The 18,835-nt window shown below is 37.2% G+C and overlaps 1 protein-coding gene across 1 annotated transcript; it reads right to left on the bottom strand.

Annotated features, from left to right (window-relative positions):
* Positions 1 to 4,156: 4,156 nt before the first annotated feature.
* LOC129276233 (xyloside xylosyltransferase 1-like) lies at positions 4,157 to 17,871 on the bottom strand. The gene is made up of 2 exons (XM_064109330.1): positions 16,506 to 17,871; positions 4,157 to 6,712 (listed from the first exon to the last, which is right to left on the bottom strand). Exons 1-2 carry the CDS (start codon positions 17,019 to 17,021, stop codon positions 6,038 to 6,040), a joined length of 1,191 nt encoding a protein of 396 aa, XP_063965400.1. The 5' UTR covers positions 17,022 to 17,871; the 3' UTR covers positions 4,157 to 6,037.
* Positions 17,872 to 18,835: the final 964 nt, after the last annotated feature.

The following is an 18,835-nucleotide window of genomic DNA, read 5'->3' as shown; positions in this document are numbered from 1 at the left end:
ATGTTGGTCGCTTTAATGAAAATATGCAGATTTCCTTCATAAAACTACGAAATCTGTTCACTCGCTTCGCAACCTCGCTTCGTGTGTCCGTCGATCGCATTGGCTGTACCTAGGGAGCCAGGATCGCGTGCTCGGGACACCTAGATTATTTTGTTTAAATAGGGCTACCCCTTCTCTCCCCGTGCGTAAAATTTCCATGTCATTCTCGAGCTAAACATCGTAAACAAGAACCAAATATATCTTTTAACAACACCTTGTTTTCGCAAGCCAAATGAACCACATCGGTGATTTATTGTGTTCCAGCCAAATCTCCGTTTGTCCAATATGGTGTCTGAGCTGGGTTTAGACATGGTATGGATTCCTATAGATAAACAAGTATCGTTACATCTTCTAAAAATATACTAGGCGTATATTAGCTGCAAGTTTGTGCTATAACGAAGCTCTGAATTTATAATAAGAAGGGAAATAGCTTGCTAAATGAGAAAAGATAAAGTCGTAGCATGATGTAATGGGCTGCATATATATGTCATTTCATATCGTTATAATCATAAAAATATTTTGATTTATTTCCCTTAAAACAAAATAAAATACATGTGAAATTAACAAAAACTGAATAGCCCTACTCAGCAGTATCTATCCTTGTGGGTCTACCGATATGTCTTCATATTGATAAAGGGAAAACAAAATACACATATTATAAGTGATTTAAAGTAGGTTACTTGAAATAAAAACGAAAGAGAAGAAAAATCCATGTCCAATATTTGAATTGTCACTGGAGTGCATCCCTTTGATTACACAACGCGTAAGTTCGATGCTCAAATAAATCAGAAATTGAAGTACCTTCTTCACATTCTTGCATATATCTCGAGTATTATGACGTCATTCTCATGATTGCTTGCAGTCGGAACGTCAATAGTATACACCTCAGCATCGGCATTTCTTCGTTCTTTATCCCCCTTTTTGTCTTCCCTTCTTTCCGTCAGTTTCGTTTACTTTCCTTCCATATTTGCCCCTTTTTATTTCTCCTTAAAAAAGTCATTCATTCCTTCCTCTTTATCTTTCTTTCTTCCTTTCTTTCTTTCTTTCTTTCTTTCTTTCTTTCTTTCTCTCTTTCTTTCTTACTATCTTTCTTTCTTTCCTTCCTTCTTTGCTTCTTTATTTTTTTCCTTCTCTCTATTCGTTATTTTTTGTCTTTTCTCCCTTTTATTGCGCACGTTCTCTCTCTCTCTCTCTAATTTTGCATCATTCTGTTATTTAGTTTTCTTTCTGATATGCCATCTCTATCATCTTTTCGTTGGCTTTTCTTTTTCCCCCCCTTACCGAAGATTTCTTGCTCTCAATCTCCATGTTTTCTTCTCCTTTCTCTATATGCCTCTCTTTCTTTTCCTTTTCTTTTATATCTTCCGTTTTGTATTCTTCTCGACTTTATTTACCAGCCTATTGATTTGTAAATTCTTAGACCATAAAATTTGCACTTTCGAGGTTATTTTAGTTTTTTCTTGGAATTCGTACTATTTTTCCTTATCAATAATGAAATAGATCGAAATTGGAGCACTTCCATTGCGACTTACATGTCTATATGATTAAAATAAATAATTTGTATATGAGAACAGGGCAGAGGGAAAGAGAAGGAGAGGTGAGATTGAGAGAGGGGGAGGGAGAAAGAGACCGAATAAGGGAGGATATGGAGGAGGAATAGGAGGGGGGGGGGCGATGGGTAAGACAAATGATATTAATAGCGGTGAACGATCCACAACATTTGTCTGGCAAAATAGAAATCTTTATTTTGCTTTTTCTATTATGAATTATTTTGGTTATTTTTATTATTATGGTTATTAAAGTTTAACCTAACGATCGACCTGGTAGGTCTAAGACCTAACCTATATACTCTGATATTACCTCGCAAGCAACCCCATCTGCAAATCCAAGTGCCCTTCTCAAAAGTGTTTTAGATAATATTGGATAAGAAAATATACTTTCATCGATCGACGTCAGTGACTTTTGTCTCGTAAGCCTTAAGAAAACTGTTAAGATATTTAGGTGAGAGTTCAAGGATGTCCATCGTACGTATACTAGTACTACATATAATTCCTAGAACATTTTGTTGTTCGTAAATATTAACCGAGAGATCTTTGAGTTATAAAAAGGTCGTTGAGACTTACAAGTCGAAGTAGCTCCAGTTGAGAGAGCGTAGACTGAAGATCTGAAGGTTCAGACAGAGGCAACTGGACAGAGGGTCTCCATTTTCCGTTTGGTGAAAGAGCTACTAACGGGTTTTAATCGAGTATTATTCTTTAGTCATGTGCACGTTGTGTTATTTACTTTCACATTAAAAAACTCTTTTATTAAGTTTAAGAGAAGTCTTATGTTCTGTTTTATGTAAAGAAACTCCTTTATTGAGTTGAGGAGAAGTCTTATGTTCTGTTTTATGTGAAGGGGCTCTTACTTCAGTCCTCGGGATCTTGGAAAGACTCTACTTTGGTTGAGTTGATGTTTTAATGGTCTCGTGAGTAGTGCTTCAGTGAATTCGAATTGTTCCTGTGTGTACATTGTAAGTACATATTGACCTTATGAATGTTTCACCAACATGCCTGTCCATTGTTGCGTGTTACTTTGCTACAAATGCTAGACAACTCTTGAAGAATAATACCAGACAACTTCATCATAGTAACCGTTATTTAGGCACAGTTGTATGGTGTATCTACGGGGGAGGGGTGGCAATTCTTATAGGGAGGGAACATATGGGGATCATAAGCCAAACCTTAGGGGCACATAATGATAAAAGTTATGAAAATATCCACATTTTATTTTTCGGAAAAGAAATTAGAAATAGATTTCATCAACAAATTCATTTCACCCAATTGATCGAGGTCCCGGCAGCCGCTGAGCTGCGCCAGATCGCTATATTCCCTAAATCGTTGACCGTCAAGCAGGGTAGCAGCAACTCCCTTCTTTTAACATATCTGACGCGGCCGAGGTTTGAACTCCCGACATCTCGGTTGTGAGACGGACGCTCTACCAACTGAGCCAACACATCAATTAAGTGATATATATTTTAAAAATTTAATGGATATGAACACCCCCCCCCTCCCCAAAAAAGTTAAAGAAGTCATGAAACAACAAAAAAATAACCCTATCAATGGCGAACTTGGCAAACATTTGCTAAATGGCGATTAGACCAAAATGGATAGTCGACGAACCAAATGAAAGTAGACAAAGACAGTGCAGATCAAGTGGCAATTTATCTACCAACAATTACCCGTCTCATCTCACTAATCCTTTCTCCGATTTAATCTCCAACCCCTGTATAGTTTCCCCAGGGGTCGCGGACAGTGGCGTACCTAGGATTTTCCACAGGGGGGGGCAAAACCGTCCGCCCAAAAATTTGACAAGCAAAAAAAAAAAAAAAAAAAAAAAAAAAGGTCTTCGATCACAAATAAAGGATTTCGTTCCAGAAAAAATTTGACAAGCAAAAAAAAAAAAAAAAAAAAGGTCTTCGATCACAAATAAAGGATTTCGTTCCAGGAAAAAATTGACAACCAAAAAAAAAAAAAAAAGGTCTTCAAGCTCGTCAGGGGGGCATTAGAGGTCTTAAAGCTCGTCAGGGGGGCAAAAAAGGTTTTTCAAGCCCGTCAGGGGGGGCAAAGATACGTTTTTGCATGGGTTGTGACTCGTCAGGGGGGGCAGAGTGCCTGCCCCCCCGTAGGTACGCTAGTGGTCGCGGACCGGTTTTAAGGGGGGGGCGGGGGTGATGACCATGCAAAAAAGTCACAATGAGGGTCCCGTCTTACGAAGAGTTACGATTGATCCGATTAAACTCAAATGTATGGAAATCCATCAGGGTCATATTTTTTTCTGCAGAAAATTTGCGCAATGTCCTTTGTAAACCAAATGAAGCACCCTCACTTTTCAAGAAAACAATGAATGTATGAATAAACAGCATAGGCCTATCTAGAAAATATTTTTAACAAGCATGCATTTTAGATGTTGACGCTGCTGGCTTTCCATAGTTGTGATTGATCGGATCAATCACAACTCTTGGTGAGACGGGCCCTAGATGGTAATTTTTTCGTTTTTGTAAACGGTTTTGGAAAAAAGTGGGGGGGGGCGGAAACAATTCACCCAATCCCCCCAAAAAAGCAACCTGAACCAAGGCTATGTGTTTAGACTTTATTAAATGAAAACCCGATCACATAGTCAAGTTATTCATGTAAAAATAAATAATACATCCAAAATATTACACATAAGTAACTTCAGGAAAGTTTTGTTTTAATAAAGCCACTTATTACAAGTGTACTATTACCCTTGATAAATGTAATAAATGCATTACAAATAATACAATTTTTGGCAATTAATTGAAATGATTTTCCAGGACTTATTTCATCGCAATAATGAATAAAAAAAAAACATTTACGTGGATCTCATATAGCACATATTCATAATGCTATGTGGATTATGAAAACTTGATTTTCAAAATAAAATTGTAACTAACTATAAACAACAATTCATATACTTGCAGACCAATTTGCAAATTAGGGAACAAACAATTATTGTTCTATATTTACCCACTGAAAATAAAGCACCATAATTTATCGCATTGTCATTCTATATCAATATTTACATTATTAAAACAAAAAATATTGGTCTATGACTCATACCCATATACGTGTACAAAATTATGACAATAATAATTACACATGAATTGTACTCCACTGACTTCATTTTGAACATCATTTCGAATTAGTTGTCGAAGTGAGTGTATAAATGCATGATAACATGAACAAGGAAATACTAAACGTTTTTTTAACGTTCACTCTTTCGGTTAGTAGGTTAAAAATGAGAAAATGGGTTCAAGTAAATTCATATAAACGAAGGTTTGGTGAAAGTCCGTCAAAGGATGAACGGGGTTATGATTTTATCAAAATTTGAATTGTGACGTCACATGTGAGCAGCTCCGCCATTAATGTCACAGAAAATATCACTTAACAAAAATATATGGGTGAGCCACTTGCATGTGATGTGTCAATTATTAACACTTTATTAAAAAAATATTAGAATACTAAAACGCACGATTTTATTTATTTTGAACATCATGGACTTATTTAGACCTGCATCAAAATATCTTCCTCATTTCTTGGTTACTTTTGTTAAAACCAATTTAACCACCGAGCTGTCCTTCCATTAAAAAGTTCCATACACAATCATAGTTGTTATACTGTTACCATGTCATTTAAAGATTAATTTGATTGCAGACTCAAATAACATTAAGAAACCGTGGTGATAGTAAGCATGGTTAAGAGGGACGTGCCCATTCTTGACATCAATTTTTCTTCTTCGTCATCGTGTTTCATCATCATCATCGACATCACGATGAATATCATCGTTATTACCATACACAATCATCATCACCATCATCATCATCATCAATCACCACAACCATCACCATCACCCTCATGCACAACCACCACCGATGCCGCCACCATAATCATCATCGTCGTCGTTAACATCGTCAATATTATCATCGTCATCGCCGTCGTAATCATCCTCATCATCATGGAAATGGCATCATATATGTTTATATCTTAATCTGCATTGGTGTCCTTCTCGTGTCCCTGAGCATTAGCTTCGAGAAATACCGCGCACCCGTTTACTCTTGGATGGAGGAAGGCAAATGTTCAACTTGCAATGCATGCGTCCTAAAATGGGCAGATGGGCAGAGGTTCGAACCCTAAACCTTCGCATTGGACGGGGCATGGTAGCCACTGGGCCCATTTATACCTGACCACAAGTTCATCTGTGCTTAATTCAAAGACAAATCTAACCCTACTTTCAAAGAAACTCCCAACTTTCTTCCATTCGACAAAGTTTCTAGCGAATTCAGTAAGGTGAGCGGGAAGCACACTGTAAGATGAAAGGGCATAATTTTATTTAAAAAAAGCCTCACGCGCTTTCCATTGACAGGACTGGTGAAGGTTTATTTTTAAAAGCGTCGATAGCTTTTAATCTTATCGACTTTCAAAAAGAGCTGTTTGGTTGTTCAAACGGGCAACGTAGAATTGCAGCTGGCATGATAGATATGGATCTTACCATCGCATCTAAAATAAGAATCAAACACGGGAGCGTATTGGTCGTAAAGTTTTCGACAAAGGTGTCGATTCCACGAACAAGGCAAAACGTAAAATAAGTTTTCTCTTTCATTCCCGATCAGGGAATAAAAGTCTTGATCGCCTAAGTTTCCCTTGAATAAATATTTATTGGAGATAAACTCCGCAACCAAGGGATTGAGATAGTGATTATAGAGTTGGCTGCTCCTCATTCGATCAAGATCTAGAAGCACAACACCGCTGTTGAAACCTGGTAGTCCATTAGGGGCCGGCGAACCGACGCGCGTGTTGGGATAACGCGCACGATACGCGCTGAACGCATCGCGATATGTCGGCTGTTGATCATGCGCGATGCCCATGACGTTACTATCTCCGAACTTGTCGAAATGAGCGAAAAGTCCGCTGATGTCGGAGAGGAACTTGAGATCGGTGTCGATCATGATGATTTGGTGGACGAAATCGGGGAGGATACCTCGATGAATAGCCACTGACAGGAAGAAAATGGATTGGTTATAGTAGCCCTGGGTGTTGCCACTGACGATTTGTTGGACAACCGACACAGATGGGGCAAGCTTCCTTGCAACCGTCTCCTGGTCCAAAAACGTATACTGCATTGAATAAAAAAGGGAAAATGAAAAGAAATATTAATATCATGATCATCGCAATTTTGAAAACAGTATGAAGAAACTTTGAAATAATTCACGTGCTGTTAGTAGATTTTCATCAAATTCTGTCAATTCCTCGAGAAAAGGATAACCAAGCCGCGATCATATTAAAACAGCCCTTTATTCACGAAATGTTAAGTCCTGCATTTCGCACCCTTATTTGCAAGACGAATTTTACAAAGTACGGGCTTAATGTTTCCCCCACTATTCATATTTTTACTGGGTATACTTTCCAAATGGTTGAAATTATCTTTCTGAAATAATGTGATATTTTCACGAGAGTTCTGATTTCCGTGGCTACACGACTCCACGACCCGACGCTATGTAAACTGCAAGTTTGAAAGAAGACAAAGCCTCAAAAAAAAATTCCGGTTCGCATTCTTGAAAAAGGGCACTGCCATATCTGCATATCATGATCATTGTCGTGGGATCAGTGGCTAATATCTGAATTATATTGTGAATTTTGATTCAGAGTATCAACTCATTAATCTAACAAATATTTATATAAATATGAATTATTTCGATCTGGATTTGAAATGTTACGTAGTTGACCTATAATCCTTATCAAGGGCGTCGATATATAGGAGGGCGGGCAAGGTTGGGACCGTCCCCAATGACATTTTAATTTGAAGAAAATGCAAAGAGAGAGGGGGATGGGGGTGGGGAGAGAGAGATGGAATTGGAGAAAAAAGGAGAAGGGAATGGATAAGGAAATGTGTGAAAAAAGGTGCCTTGCATGGTCGTGTATGTCTACTTTACCCCTCCTATTTAATTGAGGATACAATTTATTACGAGGTACATACATTTTTTTACTTATATATCATGATTCCGACATGGCACATAGAAAAAAAAAGATCCTCATTCGAATTCATGAACCAACTTGTTTATGACATTTTGTTTTGGTTGATGTCGAGATACTCTTCTTTAATAAATTTTATAATATCGAAATCATCAAAGCATGGTCTAATTTATCAAGGAAGGTTAAGCCAACAATAATGATTGAAAAATAATAATGAAATAAACACATGAATTTTTGTTGTTGTCTTTTAAGAATTATTTGATTTGATAAAGAAACTAAAGAACATGATTTATCAAAAAGGAAGATTAGACAAATTATTTGCTGAGCCGAGTGAAGGTAAGCAACTAATACATTTACAATTGAACCCACATTTGCGAAGCCTTCAATCACAAAAGAGGATTGTCCTAACTAAAAATTAGACCGGATTATAGGCCTATGAATAATTCGGAAAAAAGTAATCAGTGGTATGGAGAAGGAAACAGAATTCTTTGAAATTCAAAAGAGATTTAATGGTAACCTGGATTTCATATGTCTACGTTCCTGGACTAGAATCATCACAAATCTATATCGTAGACCAACGAGGTCAGTTAAAAAATCTACAGAGTTCACCATCCAATCCGGTGAAGAAAAAAAAATCGAAAAATGATTAAGAATGAACCCATGTTTCCATGTCGTGTACATGCCAGGGAGGCAAGGACAAGGGGGGACCTGGTAATAATGTAAATTAAGAGACATGAATTGTGTCTGACAAATAAAATAACAGCATGAGTGTGTGGGAGTTCTAATCCTTTTCTAGTATTTCCGGGCTTGCTCCCCAAACAGAAGCTGCATACAGAAATCCCACTTCAATGAGACTACACATCGAAAATATTTACCCAGAAGAAACAGGTCCTATTCATTAAAGATGCCAAAAAGCATGCAGATTAGTACTTGTAATACTGCCCTAACAATCAATCGGCCTCTATACGGTTTTCTCGCCAGGTATATCGAGACAAAATCAATCTTATCTACTCTTCAAAAGATGTCATTAGCCATTTTGTCCGATGTCCAAGAGCTCTTAAGAAAAAGCCAACCCTTGTATAAAAAGAATAAGAATTTAAAGAAAAAAAATGTTATTGTACCGTTTGGGTTTCATCTATTCTTGATCTGAATTTCAATGAATGCTTAAAATTGCAGGCCTAAGGGTAGATAATACAGATGCATGCCAATGTACACTTCGACGCCCTTGAAGGAATCCGAGACAATTGATATTTGCTTTCTCTTGTACCCTTTAAAGCTTTCGACATGAAGATAGAAACCATAATTTTGATGCATTCCTGCAAAATAGGTTTTTTTACCCCATGAAGGCACGAAGAATGTGTTCCTTATATTTTAAGGCAGATATAACAGGAGGCCTATAAGACATTTTATTTAGACATGGTTGAAATGCCTAACAGTTCAAACACTTATTTCCATCGGAGCCGTAAAGAACATGTTATACAATTGAAATAATTAAAAAAAAGAAGACGGAGGAGAAGAAGAAGAAGAAGGAAGAGAAGGAAGAGGAGGAGAAGGAGGAGAAAAAGAAGACGACAAAAAGCACCCCCCTCCAGTCCTCCTCACTCTATTTTATTGTTTACAGGGAACTTTTTGTCAAACACCGTGATCTTAACAACATTTAAAGAAAATAACACACTCTAAAAAGTAAAGTGTTAAATCAACAATTGGAAAGTTGAAGGAGTGACAACCTTTTCTAAATGTTGCATGACCATTTTAAATGATTTATCCCAACATTCAAATTGTTGGATTCAGCTTTCTGCAAGGTTGAATATAACATATGGAAATTGCTGTCAAACCTCCAACCTTTCAGTTTTTAGAGTGCATGAATAGCCACAAAATAAAACGTCTAATAGTAGTTAGTAATCAGTGTGCCGAAATAACACTCAAAGTCATAATTATCCACATGGTGCATGGATATACTCATTGTGATCGTTACAAAAATTTTAAACATTCAAGATACTGTAAAACCAAGAATACACATTAAGCTTTAGTTTGATTAGATTTCCTTTTCAATTGACATGGTTTCATTAAGCTTGGCTTTCTTTTAAGTGAGATTTTAAGAAGCTGCTTGAGTAGCCATTGTACTACTGATTATCTTTGACATTGTCTAGTAATCCCACATTAAATCACTCTCTTTGTAATATCTGGGGCCCGTCTTACAAAGAGTTGTGATTGATCTGATCTATCGCAACTATGGAAAGCCACCATCGTCAACATCTAAAATACACGTTTGTTCAAAATAATTACTAGAAATGATGTATATTCATACATTATCTGTTTTCTTGACAATTTAGTATGCTTCTTTTTGTTTTCAAAGGACATCAAACAAATCTCTGGGAGAAAAAATTGTGACATCGTTGGATTTCCATAGAGTTACGATTGATCGGATCAATCGTAACTCTTTGTAAGACAGGGCCCAGAATATCATTTAATTTTACCTGCTTGTTCTAATCAACGTTGACTGTCAAACTCCCCCCTCGCTCTCTTTCTCAGTCACCCCTACAAAGGATTAATTACCTCTCTTCATATCTGTCTGCAATGCCACCTCGCTTTTAAGTATACTATTCATTTCGGTAAAGATTCTGACCAGAGTGTCAGAATCTTAAACTTTAACTTATTGTCCCTTTTATCTAGTAAGTCTTGTAAAGAAATAGTGTTAGCAAGGAGGTAAAGTCTTACTCTTGGTTCTTTTTGGGGTCTCTGAGCTCTGCTATACCCTACCTACAGTTTGAACCCATGTCCATCATAATGGCAGTAAACCTATGGGTACTAGAGCTATCATGTAATTGCTTTATTCAAATTACTTTAATTTTGTTGTTCTCATCGCTATGTTATAGTTTGTGCATCTTCAGTTGTTCATCCTTCCTACCATTCAGAAAGGGTGATTAAATATTTTTTTTAATCAGAACTTCATTTACTGTGGCGTTTAGTAACACTATATTATGCAATCGAACGCTTATATCATGGCGGTATATAATTGTAATTGTGTTAGTGGTAGGCTACCACTAACTTTTTTATGCCGCCATAATACACAACCGGTGTGTTGGCTCAGTTGGTAGAGCGTCCGTCTCACCGTGACAACCGGGAGGTCGGGGGTTCAAACCCCGGCCGCGTCAGACCAAAAGACGTTAAAAGATGGGAGTTGCTGCTACCCTGTTTGGCATTCAACGATTAAAGGGATAGAGCCTCGTCGATCTGGCGCTGCACAGCGGCTGCCGGGCCCACGATCAATTGGGCAAAGTAATTTCATATCATGTCTATTTCGAACAATAAAATTTTCATTTTCATATTAGAGTGCTATTATCAGTCAAATTGTTGGAATGAATTCAGAATTTTGTTTTCGTCCAGCTTAACTTTGCGTTGTGAATTAACCCTTTAAAATGATGGATCGTGGATTTGTACGTTTCATGTCTATATTTCCATTCATAAATTTCCTGTACAAGTAAATAAATAGACAAAATGAGCTGGCTTCAGTAGCATTATTCCTTATCACAATTATGACAATAGCATGCAGACCTAATAAATTAACCTTGGTTAATTGCGAAAGGGTGATTTCATTGATTGCCGACATTTCATTTCTGACTGATTTTCAGTCAGACAAAACAGATAATCAGGAAACACCGGGGGCATGACTTTAGCAATACCCAAATGAATGAAAAAAAACCTCTTAAAATATTTTCTCTCTTTCCATATAAGCAATAACATTTAGAATCTGGGTTAAAAAAAATCTTTAAGCGGCACGACTTTAGGTGGGATTCATTGCGCACATAAAGTAGACTTTTTCAACTCTTACATCTCTCTTCAAATTCACATTCAAATTCGATTTTAGTTCCAACAGAACATTAAGTATAATACAAATGAATTTCATTGATAAAGTAATTCACATATGATAGCACAAAAAGTTTTTGTAGACAATTTATAATACAAAGCTTGGAAATAAAGAGTATCTTTAATCAAAACATAAACCTAAGGAGCAAAATAAGGAGCAAAATATGTGGGTATTCTTTTATCCTTCGCTGAAATCATAATTTCCTGTGTCATTGTTACGTAATCAGCGGCGCATTTACAAGGCGTTTTTATACCTTCTGTTTCATCGTCGTAACCAGCAATAATAAGCCGATTGATACTTAATTGAAAAGACTGGTACTTGGCATGCTTGAGGATGCGTCGTAAAAGTCGTGAAAGTTTAAGAGTATTACATAATGTTAATCCATTCCAAACGTAATCAATTTTGATTGGTGAAGGTGCGATCGTGAGGAATCGATTAGTCTAGGCTTTCTGATAGATTGTCGAGCTATACATTTCGAATTTAGCAATAGGCCTATAAATGGTGCCCCGATTCTTGCCCGACATGGAAACATCATGTGGAAAATATGCAATTATATACGCATCCTACTTGATTCAAACAATTAAAGTTTTTTGCTGCATGGACAGACTCTACAACAAATCACAATGAACAGCAGAGAGGTCTTTGTCGAAAATTAGTGAACAGGGACAGCAGATCATCATATATAAGTTTTGGAGCTGACCAAAAACTGCAAATTTTGCGTTTGTGCAGAGTCCAAGACGACACTGCTGTTTTTGGTTCACCTATTTTCGACCAAGACTGCTTTATCATGAAGAGATGTTTATTTACAATTGATTCTCTTCGTTCCGGAAAACGTCTGCGTATAGTGGTTGCAAAATCAAGTTGCGCTCGATTTTTTTTTATAGTTAGGTTATGCAACGTGCCACTGGGCCCCGTGACACGAAGCTAAAAGGTTAGCGATTACTCACTGAATTAACTGGCCTATCAGGATCATCGCTGCATGCGCATTTTGCTCAATAGACTGAGTAGGAACCAATCAGAATTGTTCTTTCATATTAGCGATTGATTGCTAACATTTGTGTTACTGGCCCATGGTCACTTTGTCAGTAGGAAATGATATCCATAAACATCATCAAACTTTATCTATACCATAATGCTCGACAATATTTCCTTTCCTTGAATCGTTAAATTAATACTTGGTTACATAAAAATGACACACTCATTAGTTCAACCGAAGGACAGGACATTTAGCTTTCAATTTGTCCCTTTTTCAATCACTCTGCGCAAAAAATTAAACGCAAAATATTATTCGACTACATTGATAGCAGATCAAATTGTTCTGATAGTTAAACCTACGTTTAGCCATAGTGTAAACCCCAAACTAGAATTTTGAACCACACGTCTATGGAATGCTGTGCTTCATAATATTTTTTTCCATATTCGTTGCAATAATAATGCATCAATTTATTCATTGAAATTCATATTTTTTGGTATTTTCATATTTTTCTCATGTATTTCGCATCTCAATTAATGTTTTTTAACAACTTTTTGCATCAGGGTCAGAATAATTGAATTGGCATTCCATAGTGTGGTCTTAGTTAACTAAACTTATGGCTATGGGTTTTAGAATATCAGATCAACTGCCGTCACTGTGAATCCGTGTATAACTACATCCCAAATTGAATGAATTTAATTGTTATCTTTTGCGTGTGTGTTGGGGGAGGGTGTAACTGACGAGCATGTCCTACTGTTACGTATTTCAACGTTTATTATTAAATTAACAGTGATTGTGTCTAACTTAAAATCAAAGGTGAATGCATTACTTGCATTAATCGTCAGATTACTTGGCTTCATAGGCAGAAAAGACAACTCTCTCCAGTTAAACATGTCAAATTCGAAACATTTGGATTTGTCAGCACACCCCCCCCCCCCCATTATTGTGGCACAGGCTTGGGTTCAAGCTCAATGGGGGTGATATCAAGTTCAGTGTTGACATATTGGTGTTAGGTCAATTTTTACACGAGTATATAACACCAAACATAAATAAAGATGGTCCTGAAAAGTCACTCACTAGTTTTTGAGATGCCAATGATGTGATCTGTATCAGTTTTACAATCTCAGAATAGATTTTGGAGCTAGGGTAAGCAATCCAAATTCCAACACCAATGCCAACACCGGACTTGAAATCACCCAATGTCCGCTCATATGACTCTCTGAGGGTCATTCCAGCAAAGGACAGTTGACATGAAACATTGACTTATTTCGCATCCTCTCTGTATTAAAATTATGAAGGGTTTGAGAAAAAAAAAATTTCTCCCTGAAGGATATTACACGAAACCACCCAAGCAGAGAATCATATATTATGAGGGGCGGCGAAATGATATTTTGAAGGGGATGGGCCAAGACGACCTAATTTTTACTAATTGAATGTATGTTATTCTAGATCTTTCCTTTTGAATACTCTTCGTCCACTCTCTTCCCTTTTCTCCATCTTTTTTTCTATTTCTACACATTTCCCCCTTTTCACTAATTGAAAATCATGGGGGAACGGTTCGCACCCCTGCCCATCCCGTGGAACCCGGCCACCCCTGGCTGGTTTACAATGTCATGACATACATGTAAAGTATAAAATCATTATTGTTGTATACTGAACCGTGATTCGATGAGTGTTGACATAGTATTGATCAGTTATTCGGTTGAATGCATATTTAGTACTCCCTTCGATAGGTTTTAACCAAAGAACTTTAACCGATACAATGACTACTGCTGTAACATTATTGCCTGTAATACCAAGGGAATCGACAGTGATTTCTTTATTTTGTTATTTGTAACGTATGCGGAGCCCCTGAGGTGACATGACGTGTTTTCTTTATTATTATTTTCCAAACTTCTTCCCACGACTAACAACTCATTCACCGACTTTAATTCGTTCACACGCGCTATATGAACACGTTCCAATGTCTTATAACTCGAAAATAACTATATAAAAAAAGCCTGAAACCCGTAGGGGCTTTGTAATGACCTAATGGCCGTGTTTTTCATGGGGGCGATTACTCACAACAATTTTCACCACCACCAACAACAACAACAACAACAACAGGACATTCGAATGCGAGAGAGCGAAGCGACCGAGCTTATCATCGGATATAATATTTACAAATATTAAACATTTTGTCTGTTTCAAATAAGATTAAAGATGAAGAAGTTATGAAGTCGCCTAATTGTTAAGCACAATCATCAATCGGACATTCTCTCATCTATCGGATCGAATCTGAAACAATTCGCTCTTATCTGCTTATCACGAAAGGGGAGGGGGGGGGGGTCTATAAGGATCGCAAGCATTGAAATTTTAATTTTGAAATTGATTTGAATTTAGATTTTGAATTGAATTTATTACCAAATCTTACTTTCATGTATATTTACATGAAAAATTACACCACATAATCATTTTATCTTTAATATTATATTTATTTATTTATATTAATTATTTTTCAATTTACACAGATATTCATTTCATGTTTGTTTCAAGCAAGGTTTAAGATGAAAACGTCGTATAACTTAATCTCTTTTTTGAAAAAAGACTCAAGTCAAGAATACCCGCAATATTATCATCTTTATCACCGGTTGAAAAGGTTAAAAAAGAAGGGTGGAGGATTACATAACAATCGACAACATCAAATTGAAATAAACGCCCGTTTAAATAAATCGTCTTAACTTACACTTGGCACATTTGGCTTCTAACTCACGTAAAATAAATTTGGTGACTTGTTATATGGTATTCCTTATTTCAGATCAGCCCCCCCCCCCAAACGTCTCATCATGACGTGAACAATACTGAAGTTTAAAATAAAAATCTTGCTCCCTCTCACAGTTAAACGCTGTTTAAAACCTTATAAAACGCTTTTTACTAAATGAACTTTGAAATATTTTTTTGCAGTTTCTGAAGCAATCAAAATGTATGAAACAACAAAAATATATGAAACAATCAAAACATATGAAACAATCAAAATATATGAAAGAACAGAGTAATTTTTAAGCCTGGTTTAACAAAAACGTGTGATAGTTTGATATCAATTTTAATCATTGGATTAGAAAGAACTTCAATTGATTTTTTTCTAATACTTTTTCTAAATCGTTTTGGGGGTTTGTTTTTGATGGTTTTGTTTATTTTGAAATAGATTTATTTATGTTTAGATTTTAATGGATATTTTTTGTTTGTTAGTTTTTTTTTTACTCTTTTGGTTCCATATTTATATAGATTTGTACGTGAATATGTGATTGTGCTATTGATTATGTAAATATTACTGATTCATTTATATTAATCATTTATATTAATTTTAACAAATTGTATATTATGCGGACAAGGCCGTTGTGGAAAGCAGTTCTGAAATTGACAATGCTACCCTGTATAAATAAAACTAAAAACAAACAAACAGTTTAAACAAGTGTTTAAAATCTTGAACAATGTTTAGACTTTTGTCAATTCATAAATTATAGAAAACAGCATTGTAAAAAATCACTGATCTGTATATCATATCAGTGATGATATTTTAAACAGCGTTGATCCCCTCTCTATCTCACTCTCCATTGCTTCATTGTTGAATTATTCTTTTATCCATAATCATGAACTGATTTATTACCATCATGTTTATTTTCATCTGGTACTCAACAAACTTATTGATAAAATCAAAATACCCTCGCATATTATACCCCCATGACGGGCCAAATTTGAGGAAATCATAGTAAATATCAGAATCATGGCGATGTTGCTATAATTCCTATTGGGTGACACGACATTTGCTCCTGCGACATTTGCTCCAGTTTTGATATCTCAGAAGACATAGGGCTAGAGTTAGGATTATAATAGCGTTTTTGATTCAGAATAATGTAAAGAATGGGATTAGGGTTTATTTAGTTATGGATGTTAGATTATATGTTTGGATTGAAATATCGATCGGAGCAATTGTAGCCGGAGCAAATGTCATGGAACCTTAAACAGTGATGGAAAAGATTTTAAGGTGAGATTTGAGTTGATTAGGGATCTATTTGCGATCGTCACCGAATTTGTGGTTAAAAGGATGGCGACTTACCTCTATCTCTACTATCGACCTGAAGTTCCTCCTGAATATCCTCATCTTTTCTTCCAGGTACAGCCTACTTGGTTCGTCAACCACGAAGAAGAAATACAACGGAATCGATGACTTCTCCAGGAGACTTTGCATACAGACCTCGAACCGTTTCTTGTGGTAGGGCATGGTGTGGACGCTTGTGAGAGGAATCAGCACGTAGCGGAATCGTCCAGGGTCGTCACTGGGTGGCGACGAGATGGACCTCCGGAGGATGGGGTTGCCGTTGTCGAACACGTTGGTCGGCAGGGAGAGGTAGTCGGCGAAGCGGCTGACGCGATGCTGGATGGTTGCGGTGTGTTTTGCATTGAGCATCGGCCCCACGATGGCGGTCAGGTACCCGATCCAGAAGCAAGACAAGATGACAAGGGCAGGTCGAAAGAGAGACCAGCCGATCAAGGAAATCTGCTGCATTGGGGTCAGTGACTTTGGTCGCACGAGAGGAAGGGGTTCGGATGTTCTTCTCGTGAAGCAAAGCATCTCGGATGAACGTGAATGTTCGACAGTCTGCAATTGCGATGGGACTGCCTCCTTATGATGTTAATCAGGGAGTACTTTTCAGTTCGACAATTGTTTGCCTGATGGTAAATTCAGATTAGAATCCTGATGTTGTAGGACCTATGTCTACTACCTCCGACGTGGGAAGATGGTCATCCCTCGACGAATGAAAAGAATTCGGCCTCAGAAAGGAATATATTCTATAGTTGTCGATTGAGAGCGGTTATAGAACGAAAATAGACGTAATGAGTATGTGAAAGCCCCCGATGGCTCTTTGATAAGGAATTAATTCCACATAATTAAAGTCAGTCATGAGGAGAGCGTCTCCCGTACTTCTGTCAGGAATCTATATAGAGTAGTGCCTGGGAGGAATAATGCTCGAGTGGTCAGTACTGAGGACGACTGGTCAAGATGGTCATTCATTGTAAGGAGTAGCTCATCTCGGCAGCGCGCGCACTCTCTTTCGATATATAAGCCGTTTCACCAAGATAAAGCCTCGCAGGTGATCAGTGCGTGCGTGACTCGTTGACGACAATGATTGTTTGCCCCAGATACAGGTGACTCGATCCGCCTCTGTGTGTGCGACGGAGACCCAACACACTTTATGAGCTGACAGCGTCCAGTCTTAGCGGTAATTAGCGATTTGCTCGTGGTCGATGTGACGTCAGATCTTCATCAGTCAGCAAATACGACTCACATTCACCTTTCGGGTCGTTCGCTCGTAGGGTGACGAAACAAAAAGGAAAAGTAAGCTCATCTATTTGATCAAGTCCTTATTGTTATCGATCTGTTTTAGCCATTGACCCTAAAAACACCAGTCCCTTTGAACAATAGCCCGAGCAAATTCTTTCAAAATGGGCAGGTTAATAGGCGGTTCTATTGATCGTTTTATTCATGGCCTCTCACATTGCCTGTATAGGGGAGGTATTACACAATATTCTTTGTCATTCTGAACCTCCAAAATAAGTTGTAAAGTTTATATATATGGTAAATCACTTCGATCAGCATACGTGGCCGCAAACTAAGGAAGTTTATTATAATACTTATCTGTCCTGTCGATTTTGATTATTACAGATTCAGCCCCAGTATTCAGCCATGTCCTTGATATTTAAACGTAGATGTACTGCAAAGGCACTCTAGACTTTTTTTGTATTTTTTTTTGCAAAATTGGCATAATGAGTCTACTTCATTATACATTTGTATGAGCATGGGTCCATGCTATGAGTATGGGGTGTGTAAAACTAATTTTCTGTTCCCCATATTGATTAAAAAGAAGCCTTTAAAAAGGTATTGACGACTGTCGTCAACCTTCAGCTTCACCATTGTCACCATCCAAATCATCACCACCGATATACACCAACACAGTGATAGTGAGCAAAAAAAGGGGGAGGGCAAAAAAGGGTCATATGGGAATTTTTTTTTAAATCGCGAGTGAGAGAGAATTTCGACCTTTTAAGAATGAAAATCTATAATTCTGTGATAAATTTTGACGTAAAACCGCCGCCGCCGCCGCCGCCAACACCACTACCATCATTTTCATCACCATAACCATAATCATCACCACCACCATCATCATCATCATCATTATCATCACCATCATGACCATCATCATCATTATCATCATGACCATCATCATCATCACCATCATCACCATCATCATCATTATCATCATGACCATCATCATCATCATCACCGTCACCACCACCATTATCAACATCTTCTCTTCCTCCTACTCATCATAATCTTTATGATTTCCACCACCGCGCACCTCAGTCTTGTCATACATTCAGTGTATT

The sequence above is a fragment of the Lytechinus pictus genome, chromosome 14, assembly GCF_037042905.1.
Source record: "Lytechinus pictus isolate F3 Inbred chromosome 14, Lp3.0, whole genome shotgun sequence".
Taxonomy (NCBI): domain Eukaryota; kingdom Metazoa; phylum Echinodermata; class Echinoidea; order Temnopleuroida; family Toxopneustidae; genus Lytechinus; species Lytechinus pictus.
Note: the sequence above shows the minus strand (reverse complement) of the source record. Positions and strands in the feature narration are given on the sequence as shown.